This window comes from Schistocerca americana, chromosome 6 (assembly GCF_021461395.2).
Source record: "Schistocerca americana isolate TAMUIC-IGC-003095 chromosome 6, iqSchAmer2.1, whole genome shotgun sequence".
Lineage (NCBI taxonomy): Eukaryota > Metazoa > Arthropoda > Insecta > Orthoptera > Acrididae > Schistocerca > Schistocerca americana.
In genome coordinates, this window is record NC_060124.1 from 340,723,838 (window position 1) to 340,746,738 (window position 22,901).

At 41.4% G+C, this 22,901-nt stretch overlaps 1 protein-coding gene across 1 annotated transcript in view; it reads right to left on the bottom strand.

The window, feature by feature from the left end:
* LOC124619443 (NACHT domain- and WD repeat-containing protein 1) overlaps window positions 1-22,901 on the bottom strand; it is a 578,477-nt gene that overhangs the window by 190,880 nt on the left and 364,696 nt on the right. The window contains exon 6 of the mRNA XM_047145830.1: window positions 725-892. Within this exon, the coding sequence (XP_047001786.1) occupies window positions 725-892 (168 nt within the window). The remainder of the gene's footprint in view (window positions 1-724; window positions 893-22,901) is intronic.

Sequence of the window (22,901 nt, forward strand, 5' to 3'; positions counted from 1 at the left end):
GGTTCTCCCGTAGCACTCTCCATACAGTGACGTGGTCAACGTTACCTTGTACAGCAGCAACTTCTTTGACGCTGACATTAGGGTTATCGTCAACTGCACGAAGAATTTCCTCGTCCATTGCAGGTGTCCTCGTCGTTCTAGGTCTTCCCCAGTTGCGAGTCACAGGCTGGAATGTTCCGTGCTCCCTAAGACGCCGATCAATTGCTTCGAACGTCTTCCTGTCGGGACACCTTCGTTCTGGAAATCTATCTCGATACAAACGTACCGCGCCACAGCTATTGCCCCGTGCTAATCCATACATCAAATGGGCATCTGCCAACTCCGCATCTGTAAACATTGCACTGACTGCAAAACCACGTTCGTGATGAACACTAACCTGTTGATGCTACGTACTGATGTGATTGATGCTAGTATTGTAGAGCAATGAGTCGCATGTCAACACAAGCACCGAAGTCAACATTACCTTCCTTCAATTGGGCCAACTGGCGGTGAATCGAGGAAGTACAGTACATACTGACGAAACTGAAATGAGCTCTAACATGGAAATTAAGCGTTTCCGGACAAATTTCCACATAACATCTTTTCTTTATTTGTGTGTGAGGAATGTTTCCTGAAAGTTTGGCCGTACCCTTTTGGAACACCCTGTATACCAGGGCTGCGCCTAGCCGAGTGCTAAGCGAGACACAGTGTGGGGAGGAAGTGTGTGCCTGTTGGCTGTACTCACGTGCCAGCTCGCCCAGACAGAGCTCTGGGAACTCGTGGTCCTGCTGCTTCTCCAGCGCCGTCCTCCAGTGCAGGTCGACCACGTGCAGTTCATAGCCGCGCTGTCGACAGCGCGCGCGCACCGCCGGGTACACCTTGTTGTGCAGCGCGCCCTTCTCCACGCAGCAGTCTGCAACAGGGGACATCGGTCCACCAGTCACCCAGGGTGCACTCGGTAGAGTGGGGAAGACTGGAGAAGGTATGTGACATCACGGAGGACAATATTACAGATAAACACCAGTTAAATCTTTGGAAATCTGAGACAAGGTGCGGCGCGGCACGTTACTTTTTACCGCCCTGCCAGTGTCCAGCAATGTTCATTTGTCTAGCTAATAGCTGTAGTAGAAAATACTAGACCACTACTGTCTACTGCAGGTCGCAACATACATAGAATTATCCTGTAAACGGGATTTGGCTAGTACTGAAATAAAAGTTTTAACTTGGCAATGTAAATTTTCAGGTGTATTATTACGATAAAGATCACAGTTAATACTGCCAAGTCCGTACTAAGTGCCTACACAATGAAAAGCTCCCACGCACACCACAATCACACACGCAGCCAGTTTATGGTATTTACACCCGTTACCGAAGTTAATAGAGTTGACTAGATCGTTTAGTTATGAAAATGCTCGCTCAAATGCTGTGCCCTCTGCTCTACACGTAATACCTGTTCCAGTCTTAGACAGCACAACATGCCACGCGGTTTTAACTAACAGCCAAAAGCAATAATTTTGATATTCCGTCCGAAATTCCACACGACTTCCACTATACCGTTCACTTAAATACACTTTGTACTACTTCGCGAACTCGTAATTAGCATATTTCCGCGATTTTACAGTACTTTCGTCGGAGCTGCTTTCAATGATATGTCACTAGTTCGAACCCTCAGCCCTGACTTCCTAGATGACACCAAAGGCTTTGTTCCCAGCATACTATAAAAAGGCTACTAGTCCGAAATTTATAAATTTCCGTTTTCTCTCGATTATGATCCAAGCGGTTCAATGCACTGTTTACTGCAAACAGGAAAGCTGCTTAAAGGACAGAAAGTGCCTGGCAACGCCTTCAGTTTTCTGTTTGCCGCAGGTGGGAAACTAGGTGGAAGGAGGAAAGATACTCTACAATGGACGGCATTGTTGAACTCATAAAACATTCGTCAAAATATGATAAGTTTTCCGTTGTTCAGATGAAGGTGGATTTTTTATCGATTACTTTTTATGACTGTAGAGGGACTGAGTAGACAATATTTTGCCCTCCATTTCTACAGGGTGCTCTAAAAGTCCCATTACAAACTTTTTATGACGTTGTAGAGGGACTGAGTAGACAATATTTTGAATTGGATCCCACGTCCGTTTCCGTGCTGCATCCATTTGAAAACACGCTGGTAACGTGACCACTTTTACAAATAATTTATTAGACGTGACAGAGTACATCAGTAGTTTTTCAATACCACTCATTAATAACTAAAGAAACCGGACCGAAGTACTCGTTGACGGGTTCCCTTCAATATGATGCAGTAAGCCCTCTCCCGATTTGGGTTTGCAGTGTCCCCTTGGAGTACCACAGTCACGCCAGCGACGGGGAAGGAGCCCTTTCCGTAATTCTGGCGGAAAGGGTATGCTATGGAGCCAGACGTTCTGCGTAACGATTTTGATAAAAGCGACGAACAGCTCTTCCACTGTCGTGAGCTATGTCATACAGTAGGATCGTGTTGGTGTATTTTGCAGACGTGTACTCAACCATGTTGCTCTAACCGCCACACACAAGTGAATAAGGCTCGAACCAGGTCGGATAGGTAGGGCAGACGTCAAATGATATCAGCTGATCCGACGTAAGCACCCTCCACCGTGACTACCCTGTTGCATACCTACCTTGCAAACATGTTTTCAAACAGATGTAGCACGGAAACGGTTCGTTTGCGGACATGGGTTCCGATTGAAAACGCTGTCTATTCAATCCCATCTACAAGTTCTGCAAGTTTGTAAGGGGGATTTTAGAGCGCACTGTATAAAGGAAACTGCCTGAGGGTTGATCCGTATGGTATAGTCGTTCCTAGACACCTGAAAAGCGTTCTCGTTGTTTCAAAATACCATGAGGTGACCTTTTCAACTGCAAATCCGCGTAATGTTACGTGCCACACGGATATTGCTGACATGATGATGGACAGTTGCAGGCTGAGAAAAGCTGTACAAACTTTGACACTCCCTTCAAAGAAAGCCTACATACTTGTACCACCTATAAATAAAAACGAAATGGATGATAGCAAGAAATCTTTTGTCTATATCCCTCAGGACAAGATGCAGTTTTGGAATTCAGTCGCATCACGGCCGACAACAACGGCATCTCTTGATGTAGATAAATATGACTGACTAATGCAAACAGGCAAAACGCCAAATATTTTTCAGAAATATGCAACAAACAATATTAAACTTCTTGGAAGATTAAAACTTTGTGCGAACTCGGGACCTTTGCCTTTCGCGGGCAAGTGCTCTACCAACTGAGCTACCCAAGCACGACTCACGCCCCGTCCTCACAGCTTTACTTCTGCCAGTATCTCGTCTCAACAAACAATATTATTACAACGAAATACGTTTATATATACAATTCTGTTTTAATCTTACCCTAAATTTAATTAGAAGATCCAGTGTACTGCAGAAAGGGCACACGTCCAACACCAACAAAGGCGTCCCCCTCTTTCCCGTTACGTCTTATGTAATGAGCAACTTATACCTACATCAAAAAACCAGATACATAAGTCAGGATATAAATTGCATTAAACCGGTTTTATCGAGTTGTGAATGTAGGAAAAGTGAACACGTTGACTTTCTGTGTCAAGGTCAACTTAAACTGCAGCCAGTCGCAATACATTAATTTTTTGTAATGTGGTCTGCAGCCTGTATGAATTGTTTAAAGAACACGATTTTCTGTTTTTAGATGTTGCGATGTCGTCAGGTCCAACTTATATTAGGAACCTTCGGATATCGATCACTCGATTTACAAATAATAATTTTATGTAACTCGATTTCTATTTAAACGATACTTTTTGTGAATTCTGCTTTTATTCGATATGAATAGAAAAATTTCGAAGTTAGTTATCAAGACATAAACCTAAGTAAATTTTGCAGATTTATTTACAACAATCTTTTCATTAAATTTCGTAATTTACGTAAAAAATATGTGTAAAGTCAATTTAAATACTTTAGTTGCCAGCAGCGTAAATGGTTAGAGGCTTTGTCTCCACTTTTAATCTCTGATCTGACGCGCCTGGCGGGAACAGACGATATAAAGTTAGACGTGTGTGCGTGTGCAGTCGTAGGGAATAGTTGCAATTTTGTAGCTCTTGTGAGTAGATAGAAATGATATTACTTTCAAAGTTGAATGATTATTGTGAACGGTTGGTCTGAGCGTTTAAAAGTACAGAAGGTAAAGTTAATGAACTTTTATTATTTAGTAGTTAAAGTAATTCGTTAAATTGTTACGATTCTGGGAAGTTCCGCACTTCTTTGCACAGCAAAAACTCAATACAACAGTCATACCGTGAAGAAGGCAACAAAGCCAACATAATACTAGCTAAGTACCAGATTAATAATTTATCAAATTTGGCAGGCCTAGGTTCAAAATTACGCAAATTGTCAAAAATTATTAAGGTTGATGCGCCGATGGAGGTTTGATCTTAGTAGGGTATCACGCCTCGGTGTACATGTTTTTATTTTGCTATTGCAATATCGACGTTACGCCATTGTGAAAAAATGGCTCTGAGCACTATGGGACTTAACACCGATGGTCATCAGTGCTCTAGAACTACTTAAACCTAACCTAAGGACATCACACAACACCCAGTGATCACGAGGCAGAGAAAATCCCTGACCCCGACGGGAATCGAACCCGGGAACCCGGGCACGGGAGCCATTGTGAAACATAAATACTTGATAACATGTCACTGCCCAGAAATACACGGAAGTTAAGAATAATAGAACCCTTTTACGATTGTTCCACTTTGTGGCAATTGAGACAACAGCTGTGATTACTGACATGAGTAATATAACGCCTAAACGTATGCTATCCACGTGAAGGTTAAAATATAACAGTCTCATTTACGCACTACAATAACGGAATAAAAACTTCTACAGCCAAAAGCAGAAAACTACGCCCATTAAAAATACAATACAATACCGTCTACATCTACATCCTCGTGCATACCCTGCAAACTGGGAACTGTATTTCAGAGCATTCTTATTGTACCACGTATTAATGTTTCTCGCCGTTCCATTTACATTTCAAATGCTTCTGTGCTTCCTGTAATTAGTCTAACAGTGTCGTCGCTGTCCCTGCGGGAACGATACGTAGAGGGCTGCAGTAAACTCCTGCGGCTGCTAGCTCACGTTTTCCAGCATTTCCGACACGCTCTCATGTAGGTCACACAAATCTGTGACCATTCGTGTAGTCCTTCTTTTTGTACGTTCAGTACGCCCTGTTACGCCTATTTACTGAGGGGTCCACACACACGAGCATTTTTTAGGATTGATCGTACGAGTATTATGAAGCAAAATTCCTTTATAGTATGACTGCGGTTTTTTCAGTATCCTACCAATAAACAGAAGTGTGCCGCCTGTTATATCTACGACTGAGCCTAAATGACCTTTCCATTCTTTTTGAATCCTCGGTCTTCGCACAGATTAAATGCGCTTCGCCGCAGTTTCTCTCCTGCGCCAACCTCTTCTTTTCAGAGTAGCACTTTCCTCTGCATTTTTTACCCTCTACAGCTCCCTTTAGAACCACGGAGTTAATCTCTGATGCCTTAGCGCATGTCTTATCATTCTGTCTCTTCTTCTTGTCAGTGTTTTCCACATATTCCTGTTTCTGCCGATTCTGCAAGGAACCTCCCCATTCCTTATCTTATCAGTCCAACTGGGTTTCAACGTTCTTCTGTAGAACCACATCACAAACGCTTCGACTCTCTTCTGCTCCGGATTTTCCACAGTCCATCTCGCATTACTATACAATGCCGTGCTCCAGACTTGTACTTTCAGGGATTTCTTCCTTAAATTAAGGCTTATGTCTGATAACAGTAGACTTCTCTCAGCCAGGAATGTGGTTTTTTGACAGTGCAAGTCTGCATTTTAAATCGTGCTGTCTCCGTCCGTCAAGGATTATTATGATTTCAAGTCAGCAGAACTCCTTAACTTAATCTACACTCCTGGAAATGGAAAAAAGAACACATTGACACCGGTGTGTCAGACCCACCATACTTGCTCCGGACACTGCGAGAGGGCTGTACAAGCAATGATTACACGCACGGCACAGCGGACACACCAGGAAACGCGGTGTTGGCCGTCGAATGGCGCTAGCTGCGCAGCATTTGTGCACCGCCGCCGTCAGTGTCAGCTAGTTTGCCGTGGCATACGGAGCTCCATCGCAGTCTTTAACACTGGGAGCATGCCGCGACAGCGTGGACGTGAACCGTATGTGCAGTTGACGGACTTTGAGCGAGGGCGTATAGTGGGCATGCGGGAGGCCGGGGGGACGTACCGCCGAATTGCTCAACACGTGGGGCGTGAGGTCTCCACAGTACATCGATGTTGTCGCCAGTGGTCGGCGGAAGGTGCACGTGCCCGTCGACCTGGGACCGGACCGCAGCGACGCACGGATGCACGCCAAGACCGTAGGATCCTACGCAGTGCCGTGGGGGACCGCACCGCCACTTCCCAGCAAATTAGGGACACTGTTGCTCCTGGGGTATCGGCGAGGACCATTCGCAACCGTCTCCATGAAGCTGGGCTACGGTCCCGCACACCGTTAGGCCGTCTTCCGCTCACGCCCCAACATCGTGCAGCCCGCCTCCAGTGGTGTCGCGACAGGCGTGAATGGAGGGACGAATGGAGACGTGTCGTCTTCAGCGATGAGAGTCGCTTCTGCCTTGGTGCCAATGATGGTCGTATGCGTGTTTGGCGCCGTGCAGGTGAGCGCCACAATCAGGACTGCATACGACCGAGGCACACAGGGCCAACACCCGGCATCATGGTGTGGGGAGCGATCTTCTACACTGGCCGTACACCACTGGTGATCGTCGAGGGGACACTGAATAGTGCACGGTACATCCAAACCGTCATCGAACCCATCGTTCTACCATTCCTAGACCGGCAAGGGAACTTGCTGTTCCAACAGGACAATGCACGTCCGCATGTATCCCGTGCCACCCAACGTGCTCTAGAAGGTGTAAGTCAACTACCCTGGCCAGCAAGATCTCCGGATCTGTCCCCCATTGAGCATGTTTGGGACTGGATGAAGCGTCGTCTCACGCGGTCTGCACGTCCAGCACGAACGCTGGTCCAACTGAGGCGCCAGGTGGAAATGGCATGGCAAGCCGTTCCACAGGACTACATCCAGCATCTGTACGATCGTCTCCATGGGAGAATAGCAGCCTGCATTGCTGCGAAAGTGCGATATACACTGTACTAGTGCCGACATTGTGCATGCTCTGTTGGCTGTGTCTATGTGCCTGTGGTTCTGTCAGTGTGATCATGTGATGTATCTGACCCCAGGAATATGTCAATAAAGTTTCCCCTTCCTGGGACAATGAATTCACGGTGTTCTTATTTCAATTTCCAGGAGTGTTCTTCCTCACCACCAAGTTTGAAGTTATGTTTCTCATTGTTCCCATTTTTAACTACTCAGTAGTTTATGTCCCGTTTACTCTCAATCCATATTCTGTACTCATTAGACTGTTCACACCATTCAACAGATCCTGCATTCTTTTTCACTTTCACAGAGGACAGCAATGTCATCAACGAATCTTATCATTAATATCCTTTCACCACGAATTTTAATTCTATTCTTGAAACTTTCTTTTGTTTCTCTTATTGCTTCTTCGATCTATATATTGAACAACAGGGGCGAAAGACTGTATCCCTGTCTTACACCCCTTTTAATCTGACCACTTCGTTCTTGGTCTTCCAATTTCATTGATCCGTCTTGGTTCTTGTACATGTAAACAGTGTGGCCAGGTGTTCGGTTTTTTACCGAACTGTTTGGTATTCCAAACCCATGTTCGGTGTTCAGTATCGAAGTACGATTGATTTGGTATTTTTAGAATTCATTTCATAGTACCAAATTATTTACTGAGTTGAAAAATTGTCAAAAGAAGAATGGGGGTGCCTTACAGCAAAGCCTCTATGGAAAGTGTCTTCAGTCTCGTGAATCATTCGTGGTCTAACACTAGAAACAAACTGAGTGACCGTATGGTGAAAGCAGATTTATTATGAATTCGTTGTAATTTGAAGTTGCAACGTGGAACGATCTTTCCCACAATAATTAAAGGCAACAAAATTTTTTTGAAAGCTGAAACTAGCAATAATAAACATAATTTTTAATGTTTGCTAAGCTCACAATATTCTTTCGTCTGACAATATATGGTAATTTTGTCAATTTAATCTGGCAAACCTAATTTTATATCATTCCTGCCACTCTTCTTGCTCCTATATTCCTCAGAACTTCGAATACTTTGCACTGTTTCACACTGTCGAACGCCTTCACTGTACTCTTTCCATTTATCTGCTCATCCTTCTGCGTTTAACAGTGGAATTCCCATTTCACTCTTAGTCACCACCCCTGCTTTTAATTTCACCGAGGAGTGTTCTGACTTTTCTATATCCGTAGTCAATCCTTCTGAAGATGATTTCTTTTTCCATTTCTTCAGTTTCGCCTGCTTCCATTCGCCTTTGCTGCCTGCAATTCCTACTAATTGCATTGCCTAGGGCACTTCTGTAATGGACGAATATAATCCACCTTTTTTTTAACCGTTCAAAAAACGTAAATCGTAAGTAAAAGCGATGTAATTAATGACATACACGCCTGCATCAGTAATCAGTCGCAGGCTCCACCTTCCGAGGAAATGCTTTGATACGCTTGATTTGCCGCGAAATTATCGCTAGAGTACGAGGTATCAGCAGCGTTAACGAGGTTGTTTATGTTAATGATATTCACACTAAAAATCTGACTGTGGTATATGTGCCCTCACACGAGTTCTGAATTTTTATGCTTTTAATATTTTATGACATATCACCCTAGAGACTGCATTAGTTTTCTTGAAGTGAAAAGTAAAAAATGAAAGCAAACAATGAAATACTAGAATTTATACGTCTTTTATTTTCAATTGATGTTAATTCTATAAGGCTACACAAGATTAATGCTGATAAAGTCTTCGTTTAATAAGATTCGAAACGCTTATGTCTTTTGTCAGTAATCCCATAGCATTTCTCGATCTTGAGGAAAATATTGCCGTTACATACTTCAGTGACAAAATAAACACTACTGGTTTTGAACATGAAGCGCAAACATTCGAAACTTTGTTTAATGCAGCACATGAACTGATGAAGCAGCATGAAAACTTTGACAGACAGTCACTTTCTAAAAAACGTTTGATTGTTGGTACCTAAGACAAAGCAGGCGTCCCTTTATATTCACCCTTGTTTCCCCTTATTCTTTCTCACCTGACCTGTAAAAATGGCATTAATTTTCTTCTGTAGATTAAGTAAACTTCCGATGTGTTCGCATTCATTAATTCATAATGTTTCATATGAGCTCAGACGTTTTTTTCCGAATATCCACAATGGCTATCGCTAGATGTTTCCAAAGAGTATACATACGATAAAAAAGGAAGCAATGCGTTGCACCAGAGATGTTGATGGATGAATGATAGAGATGTGAATGTCACTTTTTTTTCGTCGACCAAAAGAGAGGAGTCTGAGGTGTGTGTTGATCAAGAAAGGACGCAAACATTTCATCGGTCTTCCCATTGTAACACTTTTGAAAGTAATATTGGATTTTGGGTTAATATAAATACCACGAAGTGAATTGCAGTGCCTGTCTATTTGGCAAACAGTTCATCTCACCGCATAGAAATACGTGTTTCTTTCATTTGGCGACAGGATCAGCAATTACTAACTTCTGCGGCGGCTGTATTCGAGACGACCGTCGCAGCAGAAAGAAGATGTAAAGCTTTCCACTGAGAAGAAAATATTGCTAAGAACATTTACTATGAAATTTCCTAGAAAGTTTACTTCAGATATGTTTGATGGCGTCTGTTCGGCAGCCAGCCGTAAAAGTACTTCATTAACTTCCATTTATGCTTCGGCAGTTAAATGTCAGGAAACATTTCCAATTTAAAAGCTCTAAGTCATTCTCCAGCCAGTAGTAAAAAATAGAATAAAATGCACTGGTGACCGAACAGAGATCAGATCCCACAATCTTCGGATCGTAAGTACAAAGTAAAGTAATTGTAACAGTGATTGTTGAAAAACGACTTGTATTTTGTCGTTGCTCCTCATATTGAACAATGAGGATATAATGAGAAAAGGAGAATGTGAAGAAATTGAACATTACGGAATGTAGAAAGAAGTACGCCAACCACAGGTAAGATCAAGAATATTTCTTTGATCATAGTACGCAAAAGCTTTTTCGCCACAGTATCCAGATCCTTATCCTGATCGAAATCCTTTTTCTAGCAAGAGTATTTATGGTAAAAGTGATTTTTCATTGCGATAGTAAACACTCATATGCGTAACAGCGACAATAATTGGAAACCATCTAGTCGGGAACGTATATCACGACTGAAATTTTCTACAACTACTGAGTTTCTGTTATATTTCAGTAATTCAATTACAGTGTGTACATTTTATTGACAGTAAAAGTGAAATCAAGTGTCGATGAGGAAATTAGTACTAACGGTAGTGATCACGAAAATAGTGAATCAGCATCTAATGCAAATGACATTGCATGACGGCAGTGTTACACTCGAAAACAATGTACAGCTGACCTCATCTGCAATTAATGGACAGAAATTTTAGACCAAGGATGTCGCATGGCTAACAGTTGATAAAGTTAATTCACAACACTCAATATGTCTTTTTTCAAAATAATTTAGATAGAAACTATGCAACAGATGTAGGAAATTTTCAAAGCTCGACATTGAGTGAACGAAACGTACACACACATACTCAGGCTTTAAGCACATTATATAATCATCATTATCAGGTGTCAACCGCCTTTTTTAAGAACTCGTAATACCAAAATTGTACTTAAAACACTTTCAAACCGCATCCCTCAGCTAAAACTCCACAAACGGGTAGATCACGCTTCATTGTGCAATAGGCGTACTGAAACGTAGCTGCGAAGCTTTACTAACGCTGTTGTGAAGTAGACGACTGCGATGGAGGGCGAGAGGAATCGGGGCAGAGAGCGGAAATGGAAATTTCGGTAGGACATCCGCTGACAGCAACCTGATTTCTCTGATTTCCATCGCCGACTGACGTCACAAGATATCATCTATTTTCGTCCTCGCCGTGAGGTTTTGAGGAAGATGCCAGGCGAAGAAGGGGTTGACTGACAAACGTTGAAGGTTTTCATTTTCGGAGTTAAAAGGTATTTCTTTTGGTTTTCCTTTATGGCCTAGTGCGTATTATACGAAGGGTAAAAAGCAAAACGAGGATAAAGGAATGCAGTCGAATTAAGTCGGGTGATGCTGAGGGAATTAGATTAGGAAATGAGACACTTAAAGTAGTAAAGGAGTTTTGTTATTTGGGGAGCAAAATAAATGATGATGGTCGAAGTAGAGAGGATATAAAATCTAGACTGGCAATGGCAAGGAAAGCGTTTCTGAAGAAGAGAAATTTGTTAACATCAAGTATAGATTTAAGTGTCAGGAAGTCATTTCTGAAAATATTTGTATGGAGTGAAACATTGACGATAAATAATTTAGACAAGAAGAGATTAAAAGCTTTCGAAATGTGGTGCTACAGAAGAATGCTGAAGATTATATGGGTAGATCACATAACTAATGAGGAGGTATTGAATAGGATTGGAGAGAAGTTTGTGGCACAACTTGACTAGAAGAAGGGATCGGTTGGTAGGACATGTTCTGAAGCATCAAGGGATCACCAATTTAGTATTTGAGGGCAGCGTGGAGGGTAAAAATCGTAGAGGGAGACCAAGAGATGAATACACGAAGCAGATTCAGAAGGATGTAGGCTGCAGTAGGTACTGGGAGATGAAGAAGCTTGCACAGGATAGAGTAGCATGGAGAGCTGCATCATCAAACCAGTCTCAGGACTGAAGACCACAACAACAACAACAAAAAGGTAAAAACGAAAACACATCTTCTTGAGTGACAGTGCTTGTTTTAGAACTGCATATTGAATATGATCTGCGAGATGCTATTAGTTACGGTACGCTTAATGAAATACTGTACAGGCATGTAGGGGCAGATCTGTCAGCATCACTTGGGAGTCACACCACTGACCACATGTGATTCATCTTGTACTGACCTCTCTGAGGCTTGTGAGAAATGGAGCACTTGGCACATTACGTTACATTGTGGACCTTTGTGCCATCACACCTGTCGCTAAGACTGAGGTATATCAGATGGCTTGTATTACAGAAATTCTAATGTATCTCCTGGAGCCTTCAGCGCTATTTAAAATGTTTATTGAGTCTTTGGTAACCTTTTAATTTTAACATGTGAATATATACTATAGAGGAAAAAAAGGACGTACCACAAAGGATTTATCCGAATCGGTAGATGTGACGTGCGTGCAGAAACAAAGCATTACAACTGCACAAAAACTGGATGACTTATTCAAGAGAATGAGCTACACAAATTGAGCAAGTCAGTAGCTTGTTGGTCCACCTCTGTCCCTAATGCAAGCAGTTATTCTGCTTGGCGTCGATTGACATAGTTGTTGGATGTACTCCTGAGAGATATCGTGCCAAATTCTGTCCATTAGGCGCGCTAGAGCGTCAAAAGCCAGGGATGGCTGGAGCGCCCTGCCCACAATGATACAAACTTTCTCAATAAGGGAGACATCCGACGATCTTCCCGTCCAAGGGTAGGGTTTTGGCAAGAATGAAGACAAGCTGTAGAAACTCTCGCCGGTTTCCGGGGTATTACCTTGCTGAAGTTTAGGCCCAGAATGGCTTGTCATAAATGACAGCAAAACGGGGCGTATAGCCGACGTACTGTTGCGCTGTAAGGGTGCTGAGGATGACAGCCAAACGGGTCCTGCTATGAAATGAAATGGCATCCCAGAGCATCACTCCTGGTTGTCAGTCAGTATGGCGGGCGAGAGTGAAGTTGGTATTCTACCGCTATCCGGTGCGTCTCCAGACACATCTTTGGCATCGAATCTCATTGACTGGAGTAGAAATGTCTTCAGTCATGAGTCTCGTTTCGAACTGAGCCCCAGTGACTAGCAAAGACGTGGTTGGAGACGCCCCAGACAGCGGTGGGATACCAGGCTGACTCTGTAAGTCTATCTTATCTGGACGGTTATGTTGTCCAATATAAAATGTAAGGTCAATACACCTTCAGCAATCTAAATTTCCAGCCTAGCACTATGCAATCTGACCTACGTGCAGAAAGAATCCCACCTCTTGTACAATCAAAATACGGTCCACCGTACAACATGTGGTACCTGTAGACTTCTTTTTAACAAAGCGATACTTCGTTCATAACCTACAGGTGAGAACACACTATCAGTCCAACTAATTTTCAACATTTTTCTTTAGCACCGCATCTCTAGTGCTTCAATTCTCTTTTGTTTCGGTTTTCCCACGGTCCATGTTTCACTACCATCCAATGCTGTGCTCCAAACGTACATTCTTCGAAATTTATTCCTCAAATAAAGGCGTATGTCTGATATTAGTAGACTTGTCTTAGCCAGGAATTCTCTTTTTGCCACTGCTAGTCTGCTTTTTATGTCTTCTTTGCTGTGTCCGTCATGTGTTATTTTGTTTCCTAGATAGCAGACTTCCTTAAGTTCACCTACTTCGAGATCACCGGTCCAGAGTGTCAGTTTCTCGCTGTCCTAGTTTCTGCTATTTATTATTACTTTCAGCTTTCTTCGATTTGCTCTCAGTCCATATTCTGCGCTCAGTAGGCTGTTTATTCCATTCAGCAGATCCTGTGATTCTTCTACACTTTCACTGAGGATAGCAATGTCATCACCGTATCTTATCACTGATATCCTTTCACCTTGAATTTTAGTTTCACTCTCGAATCTTTCTTTTATGTCCCTCATTATTTCTTCGATATATAGATTGAATAGTAGGGCCGAAAGACTATATCCCTGTCTTACACCATTTCTAATAGTATTGGTTAAAAACAGTCTTGGTTGCAATTTTAGTTTTTTTTTGTTTTTCAACGACGCGTTTCGCCTTATTTAGGCATCTTGAGGTTATCTTAATTTGGTATTTCTTAACAATCCTTTAGTCAGTGTAGCCAAACGGCATCGTCGAATATATGAGGCCAACATCGCCTTCGACGATGCCCTTTGGCTACACTGACTAAAGGATTCTTAAGAAATACTTAAGAAATACCAAATTAAGATAACCTGAAGATGCCTAAATAAGGCAAAATGCGTCGTTGAAAAATATAAAATCTAAAGTTGCAACTAAGACTGTTTTTAACCAATACTGTTAAGCACTGGTTTGTTGTTATGCCACATGTAGACTGGAAGAATTACCATTTTTAATCCTAGCACTTCGTTCCTGATCTTCCACTCTCATTGTACCCTCTTGGCTCTTGTACGTATTGTATATCACCTGTCGATCCCTAAAAAATACCCCTATTTTTCTGAGAATTTCGATCTTGCATCATTTGATATTGTCAAACGCTTTTTATAGAAGATTGAGCCTTAGCATTTCTTTTTCCAGATCTTTTAGCTTCTCTACCACGTTCAAACTTCTGACGTGGCACACCCAGATTCGTAGAACGTTATCCTTTCGTTGGTTACTCAGTATTTTTCACATGGTATGGTAATGAGTCTTATGTGAGAAACTTGCTTTTTTGATCCATCTGATGCACTGCCTGCCTTCCAGTGACGATCTCTGTAAAACCGAAACCGGTAAAGAATGAAATTGAATGTGTACAACTGATGGCTATAAAAATGCTTTCATCAAATATTCAACACTCATCGCAAGTTACCTGTACAAGCTAATAATATAACGTAGACGACGGGTACCTGTAAGAGTTCCCTCTTTATGATGATATACTGTTTTAATTAAAACAAACGCACCGGTTGATATAGTGTGTGGTATGAATCAAAATAAAATATTAACGGAGTAATCAGTCCCTAGAAAATTATAATTTGTTTTGTGAGAAGCTATGAAGCAATTAGGGTGCCTGCTGCTTGTGGCTGGTACAATTGTAATTTGTAGAAAAAAACATCCACCGTATTTAGCTTATTTGATACATTTTAATCCCACGCTGTATGTTTTTTTTTTTCAAGTAACTCGAGCCAAATATTTAAAAAGTCGATCTGTTCAGCAGTTTCTGCGCAATGTTGATTCTTACACGGAACCCATTACTGCTTCTCTTTAACGCTCCAGTTTCCTTTAGATCTTATCGTAATAAAGCTCTATTCATCTCTGACGATCCATTTAGGTCTACATTGTACTCTCTTCAAGAATTTTCCTTTTACTTTGAGAAAGGTGCTCTTTGATACGGCACTGCTCCGGAAGAACTTATTACCTCTACTCTACAACAACTTAAAGAGGTATTTGGCAAGTGTTTCTCATCTTGACATGTCTGAGACTCATCACACAGATCTAAGTTAACAGCTGCTGTCACAGGTTTAACGAAATTTGCTGCCCATAACGACCCGTTGCGTTACTACTAACACTACTTCCTGTGACAGAGGTAATGGGGTGTCATTTGCACCACACAAAGCGGCACCCAGTGTCTGATGTGCGACGCGGATTTAATAAGTAACGCTAAATGACCTCAACTCAAAGCCTGTTTTGTACAGCACATCACAGTGCTTCACAAGGTATGCCCCCGTCTTCCTCCGACGTTTGAACACAGGCTTACCCTTGCCGGCTATAGCGAGACCTGCAGCTTATCTTGCGTTCTACACCATAATGGTAGTGTGTTTTGGCTCTGTTATTTAATACTTCTACCAACAGTTGACCTCTGCCAAATAATACAACAATTTTCATTTATGCTGACGATCTCTCCCTCTGTTCCCAAACAGAGACCTTTGAACAGGGATGTTCATGAAAAACGCACACTATTTACAAAATGCACCAATCCACAAATCTGAAGATACGGCAAAGAAATTTTATATACCGTGCTTTACATAAAATTAACACATTTACTCTTGAGTTACACTACTGGCCATTAAAATTGCTACACCAAGAAGAAATGCAGATGATAAACGTGTATGCATTGGACAAATATATTATACTAGAACTGACATGTGATTACATTTTCACGCAATTTGGGCGCATAGATCCAGAGAAATCAGTACCCAGAACAACGTCCTCTGGCCGTAATAACTGCCTTGATACGCCTGGGCATTGAGTCAAACAGAGCTTGGATGGCGTGTATAGGTACAGCTGTCCATGCAGCTTCAACACGATACCACAGTTCATCAAGAGTAGTGACTGGCATATAGTGACGATCCAGTTGCTCGGCCACCATTGACCAGACGTTTTCAATGTGTTGGCCAGGGCAGCAGTCGAACATTTTCTGTATCCAGAAAGGCCCGTACAGGACCTGCAACATAGGTCGTGGATTATCCTGCTGAAATGTAGGGTTTCGCAGTGATCGAATGAAGGGTAGAGCCACGGGTCGTAAGACATCTGAAATATAACGTCCACTGTTCAAAGTGCCGTCAATGCGAACAAGAGGTGACCGAAACGTGTAACCAAGGGCACCCCATACAATCACGCCGGGTGATACGCCAGTATGGCGATGACGAATACACGCTTCCAATGTGCGTTCACTGCGATGTCGCCAAACGCGGATGCGACCATCATGATGCTGTAAACATAACCTGGATTCATCCGAACAAATGACGTTTTGCCATACGTGCACCCAGGTTCGTCGTTGAGTACACCATCGCGGGCGCTCCTGTCTGTGATGCAGCGTTAAGCGTAACCGCAGCCATGGTCTCCGAGCTGATAGTCCATGCTGCTGCAAACGTCGTCGAATTGTTCGTGCAGATGGTTGTTGTCTTGCAAACGTCCCCATCTGATGACTCAGGAATCGAGACGTGGCTGCACGATCCGTTACAGCCATGCGGATAAGATGCCTGTCATCTCGACTGCTAGTGATATGAGGCCGTTGGGATCCAGCACGGCATTCCGTATTATCCTCCTGAACCCACCGATTCCATATTCTGCTAACAGTCATTGGATCTCGACCTATGCGAGCAGCAATGTCGCGATACGATGAACCGCAATCGCGATAGGCTACAATCCGACCTTTGTCAAAGTAGGAAACGTGATGGTACGCATTTCTCCTCTTTACACGAGGCATCACAACAACGTTTCACCAGGCCACGCCGGTCAACTGCTGTTTGTGTATGAGAAATCGGTTGGAAACGTTCCTTATGTCAGCATGTTGTAGGTGTCGCGACCGGCGCCAACCTTGTGTGAATTCTCTGAAAAGCTGATCATTTACATATCACACCATCTTCTTCCCGCCGGTTAAGCTTCGCGTCTGTAGCACGTCATCTTTGTGGTGTAGCAATTTTAATGGCCAGTAGTGTACTTGGAATACGTATTTTCAACTTTTTTATGAAATTAAAAAAAAAATATTTTAAAAAAAAGTAATACATGTAATTTTTATTCAGAAATTGTGTAAGAGATTTCTACAAAATTCTCTGTGTCTAATCCCTCATGAGATTCTTTGACTATATTGCATAGGAGAATTTTAATAACATGTTAATTGTACCTCTATAAGTATAATATAAACATCATGCAAAATTCATCGTGGAACTACAGTTGACTTGGAGAGGAGTGCAGCTGAAACACAGTTTGTAGCCCAAATATCCTGGGCTCATTCGTGACCATAGACTGACTTTCAAGTAGCAATGTCTGAATGTAAACCATAAAGCACCTGCAAAATTAACATACTGCGTAAAATTTCGGCAACATCCTGTGGTGCTGCAGAAAAAGCAGTGAGGACTAAAGCTTTATCTTTGTGTTACGTTGCAGGTGAATATGCTAGGCCTTTGTGGTATAATTTTGCCCACACAAAAGAAGTAGGTGTTGCTGTTAATGAGTCATGTAAATTAATACTGGATGTCCGAAACATAAAGCGCGGCAAAAATATTACTATTTGGCTGGAATTTCTCCTCCAGACATCTGGCGTGAGATGGCTGTATGGAGAGAATGATATAAAGTATCTACCTCCAATAAACACCCATTATATGCTCACTACCCTCCTGCTTCACGACTGACGTCCAAGAAAAATATCATTAGGACAGCGGATAACACTGTCTAACAGACGTGTTCCGACTATGTGGAATCTAAGGTATGAACACCACTGGATGACACCATCGGATAATTAACCGCTGGTTTCACTGAAGTATGATTCAAATTTCACGCGGACACAAGTCAAAAAATCAGGAAATACCTATTTAAATAATTTTTTAATATGTGAGTTTTTATAACGAAGTAAAAAGTACGAAATTCATCCAGAAAGTACAGAATGATTGCGCCCCAAACTCGACGCCGATCCCCCACAGCACCTTGCCCTATTTCAGTGTGATCCAAGTTTTGTTATATTACATTAACACTTATTCCATAGATCATGAATACGACATTTCGTAATTATGTGAAACGTATCAGTTTAAGACAATGTGTCTTTACACAATATAATTAAATTTTTGTTTTATTTAATTAATTTCTTTTACAATTACTACTTCATACCTAAAAAGTCATCTATTGAGTAGAAGGAGCTTCATTCAGAAATTATTTTAATTTGTTTTTAAATGCTGGTTTGCTATCTGTCAGACTTTTAATGCTATTTGGTAAATGATCAAAGAATTTTGAGGTAGGATAATTCACCCCTACTGTGCCAAAGTCAGATATGACCCAGAGCAGTGAACATCATCCTTTCTTCTAGCGTTGTAGCTATGCACTTTGCTATTATTTCTGAACTGGGATGTGTTATTAACAACAAATTTCATAAGTGAATGTATGTATTGTGAAGATACTGCGAATATCCCTAGTCCATTAAATAAGTATCTGCCATGTGATCTCAGATGGGCTCCATCTATTACTGTGATTACACGCTTTTGTGCAATGAATACTTTTTCTCCTGACGATGAATTACCCAAAATATGATGCCACATGAAAACAGTGAATGAAAATAGACATAGTAGGCTAATTTACTGATATGCATATCACCAAGATTTGCATTAAACCTAACAGCATAAGTACCTGAGCTCAAGCATTTCAGCAGCTCATCAATGTGTTTCTTCCAATTCAATTTCTCATCAGAGCACACACTCAGAAATTTTTAATATTCTGCCTTAGCAACAGACTTCCGTTCAAAGTCTATATTTCTCAATGGTTTACTGTATTTTCTCAAAATCTAGTGAGAGTTCATTTACAGAGAACCACTTAATAATTTTCTGAAAATATTATTCACAATTTTCTTAGCTAATTCTCATTTGTTGAGTGTGATTGCTATACTTGTATCGTCAACAAAAAGAACTAGCTTTGCATTTTCACAAACATAGAATGGCAAGTCATTAATATGTACTAAGAACAATAAGGGACTCAAGACTAAGCCCTGTGGGACACTGTTGTTGACACCACAACAGACAGAGGGCTTCGCGAATTTTTGCAGACTATCTGTACTGTTAATTTGAACATTCCTAATTCTTCCAGTTAAATATGAATCACACCATTTGTACACTGTCCGACCTCTACCACAGTAGTTATCGAGAAGAATTTCATGATTCACATATTCAAAAGCCTTTGAGAGATCACAAGAAATCTCGATGGGTGGTGTTCGGTTACTAAGATCTTTTAATATCTGACCACTGAAAGCATACATCGCATTTTCTATTGAAAAGCCTTTCTGGAAATGCAACTGAAATTTTTTTGTGCTTCAGTTTTACAAATATGTGAGGCTACTCTTGAATACATTACTTTTTCAAGAATTTTGGATAAAGCTCTCGGTAGTTAGATTGGGCAGCAGTAGTTAGTATCAGACCTATCCTCCTTTTTATGGAATGGTTTAACAATAGTATATTTGACCAGTCCAGAAAAATGCTCTGTTTCAGTGAGCTAGTACTCGCTGAGAGCCCTACTTGTTTGTTGGGAACGAGCTTTTAGCACTCTGCTGGAAATGACATCAACTCCATTAGCAGTTTCAGCGACTGAGTTCAACTGCTTGTTCGACATCTACATCTACGTGGATATATTGCAAATCACATTTAAGCGCATGGTTGAGGGTTCATCGAACCACCTTCACAATTCTCTGTTATTCCAATTTCGTATAGTGCGCGGAAAAAACGAACACCTATGTCTTTCCGGGCAAGCTCTAGTTTCCCTTATTTTATTGTTGTAATCGTTTCTCCCTATGTTGGTCGTCGTCAACAAAATATTTTCGCATTCGGAGGAGGAAATTGGTTATTGAAATTTCATGAGAAGATTCCTCCGCAGTGAAAAAGGCCTTTGTTTTAATGATGTCCACCCAAAATCCTGTATCATTTCAGTGACGTTCTCTCCCAGATTTCGCGATGATACAAAACGTACTGCTCTTCTTTGAACTTTTTCGATGTACTCCGTCAATCCTATCTGCTAAGGATCCCACACTGCGCAGCAGTATTCTAACAGAGGCCGGACAAGCGTAGTGTAGGTAGTCTCTTTGGTAGATCTGTTACATTTTCTAAGTACCCTGCCAACTGCAGTCTTTGGTTAGTCTTCACCATTCAAATTTATGTTGCTCGTAATTATAATTCCTAGGTATTTAGATGGATTTATGGCCTTTAGGTTTGACTGGTTTATCGTGTAATCGAAGTTTAACGGATTTCTTTTAGGACTCATGTGGATGCCCCACACTTTTCGTTATTTAGGGTTAACTGCCAATTTTTGCACCATACAGATATCTTTTATAAATCTTTTTGCAATTTGTTTCGATCTTCTGATGACTTTACTAGTCGATAAACGACAGCGTCAACTGCAAAAAAACCTAAGACGGCAGCTCAGATTGTCTCCCAAATCTTTTATAACAGCAAAGGATCTATCACACTACCTTGGGGAACGCCAGAAATCACTTCTGTTTTACTCGATGACTTTCCGTCAATTACTACGAACTGTGGTCTCTTTAGCAGGAAATCACGAATCCAGGCAAGTAACTGAAACGATATTCCATAAGCACGCAATTTCACTAGAAGCCACTTGTGTGGTACAGTGTCAAAAGCATTCCATAAATACAGAAATACAGCTTATTAGTAGCACTCAACACTTTTTACAAGTAAAGATCTAGCTGTGTTTCACAAGAACGATGTTTTGTAAATTCGAGTTGATTGTGTCAATAGACCGTTTTCTTCGAGGTAACTCATAATGTTCGAACACAAAATGTTTTCCAAACTCCAGCTGCATATCGAGTTAATGATATGGGCCTGTAATTTAGTGGATCACTGCTGCTACCTTTCCTGAATATTGGTGTAACGATCTTTCGTCTAGCGAACGGTTGTATACGTTTGTTAAGTTTGGAGCTATTGCATTAGCATACTGTTATACAGTTTGGACGGGAAAACTTGCTTTTGTTAAGTGATATAAGTAGCTTTACTAATCCAAGGATATCTACTTCTACGTTTCCCATGTTGGCAGCTGTTCTTGATTAGAATTCTAGAATATTTTCTATTTACTTCGTCTTCTTTGGGGAAGGACTTTCGGAAGGCTGTGTTAAAGTTTCGTTGTGGAAACTATTATAAGCATCTCGCACTGGAGTCCGTGCTAAATTTCGAGCTTCTGTAAAAGATCGCTAGTCTTGGAGATTTTGCGTCCGTTGAGGGTGGCGGGTTTTTTTGTTTTGTTTCTGCAACTGTGTTCTCACCCTTTTGTGTATGAAGGAGGATCAGCTCCGTCGTCAACTTCAGCTGAGGATTCTGCCTGAAGATGGTCTAAGCCTCGGCCGAAACCGGTCATTTTATTAAAGTACCATCGCGATCTAGGCTGTTTCTCACTGATTTTATATAGCTTACAAGATCGCTGTTTCCCGAAATTGTTACCAAAAATTTGAAGTCCATGCAAGCTTTTGCTTTTTGAGTGAATTTATTTTCCTAATTTCAGCAGGAGAGGTGTGCTGAATTTCAGTTTTAGCAAATTGCGTAGGTATTGCCTCTTCCAAATACAGCATTGAATTTTCTAATGAACAGTCGGATACTTTTTTTCACTACAACATAAAAAAATGATTATTAAAATATTTTCTATTTGTGAATTTTGTTAACAAACTTTTCCCTGAGTTTAATAGAAGCACAATCTTTATGTGCTCTTGGTTGCCCTGTTTCCCTTTTAACAATATTCCAAACTGTTTTAATTTTATTGTCAGAGGTGCTAATCTCAGACATAATGCACGTACTTCTAGAATTTTTAGTAAATTTTCTTAATACAGTGCTGTAATTTTTATAATTGACACAAACAATAGATTTGCGTTATTACTTCAGTTAAATACGGAAGAAGCTCAAGTAGATGTAAATGTAGTTAATACTCAACAGAATTTCGCCAGGAAATCAACTCTTTCGAAAAAAGTAGAAAGTACGAGGAAAGTTCTGTTGTTAGTTAGTAGCCGTGGGAGAGGTGTGGGCCAGATGGTGCAGGAAAAATTAGGTGACAGTTACCGGGTCACAAGTTCTTTGAAGCCCTGTGCACATCTTAGCCAAATGATAGAGGATGAAAGTTTATTCTGCAACAGTTTTACAATGCAGGATCATGTTGTGATAATGGGTGGAACAGGAAACAGTATTGGGGGGACCATTGCTACAGTATTGAGTGTGACCTGATAAAAATAGCATCTGCAACGAACCATACAAGTCTTGGATTGGTTCCTGCTTTCATGCGGTATGATCTGCCCATATTGAACAGCTCTGTCACTAAGGACAATGTGGAGTTAGATCAGCTGTTTCTGGCGGCTAGTTTGTCAGGCATGGGTTTTGTTCCTGTTGATACTATTGGTAGGTGGGACGTCACAGGGCATGGCCTACATCTCAGTAGGAAAAGGAAGGATAAGTTGGCCGGGATGATAGCAAAATCTTTAACGGGGGACACTGAAACTCAAGGGAGCACCTCTTTTTTAGGCGAAGATGAGTGACCATTGATTCAACATTCAACGAAATTAAGCT